Source organism: Papaver somniferum, unplaced genomic scaffold (assembly GCF_003573695.1).
Source record: "Papaver somniferum cultivar HN1 unplaced genomic scaffold, ASM357369v1 unplaced-scaffold_142, whole genome shotgun sequence".
NCBI classification, from domain to species: Eukaryota; Viridiplantae; Streptophyta; class Magnoliopsida; order Ranunculales; family Papaveraceae; genus Papaver; species Papaver somniferum.
In genome coordinates, this window is record NW_020623489.1 from 1 (window position 1) to 1,704 (window position 1,704).

The window sequence follows — 1,704 nt, forward strand, 5'->3', positions numbered from 1 at the left end:
CAACAACTACTGAACCCAAAATGGGAGGAAATTTTCACGTGTACTTGTCGTTGATTTTCTTAATAGCCTCTCTAGCTAGCCTTCCCTAAATGGGAGGAAATTTTTAGCGGGTCAGTCATGCGCTTGTTCTTCCCTTTCTACTTAGTTGAGTCATGTAATTTTTCTTCTTATAGATAGGTAAGTCATGTAATTTTTCTTTTTTTAAAGCATATATATATATATACACGATTGTGGCAGCTCTTTTGGATTAAGAATTAAATCATAAATCCATTTTTTTCTTTTTGAGAGTTGTATCCGAGCAAAATCACAAACTGCATAAACTATTTATATATATAATGAAAAGTCAATTATTATTTGCCTTGTTTCTTTCTATTAGACTATTGGTAATGGTTGCTTCAGAGGAGATTGACGACGCCTATTGCCCTGTGGATGAAGAAGATAAAATACGTCAAGTAAGAACTAGTGATACTGTGTAGCTTGATAGTTTTTTAAACCAATATTTTCACTTACTATTTGTAGTTTTTAAACAGGCCTACTATATCGGTGGAGATGCTTCCTTCGAACTAAGAGTACAGTGGGGTTATTCAAGATGTAATACTTTTGCCAACATTGATTGCAGACCTGATATTCCAAAAGAATTTACCATCCATGGTTTATGGAGGGACAATGGATATAATCAGGGACGACCATTAGTGAACACTGTGTACAAAACAAGAAAGGTAATGTTATGTGATTTTGTACAGAATTTTTCTGCTCGGTTTTCGTCGGAGTACTAATTATTTTATTTTATTTTGTGAACAGATAAATAAGAAAGTTCAAGAGAAGATGAAAAAGTGTTGGGCAAGCATGGATCTTCATAATGGAGAAGTAAATGACGCTTATTTCTGGTCGCATGAGTGGGTTCGTCATGGCCAGTATACTGGCTGGTCTCAAGGTTGTTATTTTTCAGAGGCGGTAAACCTATTTGAGAAGCAAGAAATAACCGGTGTTATACTCACACGTTTCCCTCCTGGACCTACCCAAACTCTTAGTGTGAGGGATTTGGAAAGAGGCGTTCATGCTGAGAAAAATATCATTGTGTTTGTGAAGTGCAACACCAACAAGGATGATGACCAACAGTTGCAAGAAATTGGCATTTATTATCGCTATAAAGGAGGCAAATGGTCTGCAATTGACCACCCAAAGCAATCAGAGTGCAATACCAACATTCCCATGGTCTTTCCGTACGAATGAGTCAATTTTTTTTAGATAATTAATATTTAATAGAGGAAAGCGGTCTAAGATATTTGATTTCGTGTAAGCTTGGCAATAATAAACTTTCCCCTTATCATTTACGTTTTTTGGTAGTAAGCTTTCCTGTATCATCTTCTCTCTATTACTGTGTTAGTAAGTTATCTTTGTTATTCAAATTATGCAGTACTTGAATATTTTCGACTATGATCCCTTTTTGAATGGATTGGATATGTTAAACTAAAAGAGTTTAGTGTTGCAGTATTTCGAATGTATATGGATGCACGATACACTCATCTACTTCATTGAACATATGCTTAATTAATTGGAAAACATTAGTTATCATTGACTACAAGCAATCTCTTAAATTTTTTCTAACAGTAGAAGTAATGCTTAATACTTCAATATCTTTTGTCTCCCTCTAAAATAAATAAAAGAATTTAATTCTAAGGAACTCATTTTTTGGTGTAAAAG

The 1,704-nt window shown here is 34.2% G+C and overlaps 1 protein-coding gene across 1 annotated transcript; it reads left to right on the forward strand.

The window, feature by feature from the left end:
* Window positions 1–660: 660 nt before the first annotated feature.
* Window positions 661–1,316, forward strand: LOC113335383 (intracellular ribonuclease LX-like). The gene is made up of 2 exons (XM_026581443.1): window positions 661–719; window positions 802–1,316. Exon 2 carries the CDS (start codon window positions 826–828, stop codon window positions 1,231–1,233), a length of 408 nt encoding a protein of 135 aa, XP_026437228.1. The 5' UTR covers window positions 661–719; window positions 802–825; the 3' UTR covers window positions 1,234–1,316.
* Window positions 1,317–1,704: the final 388 nt, after the last annotated feature.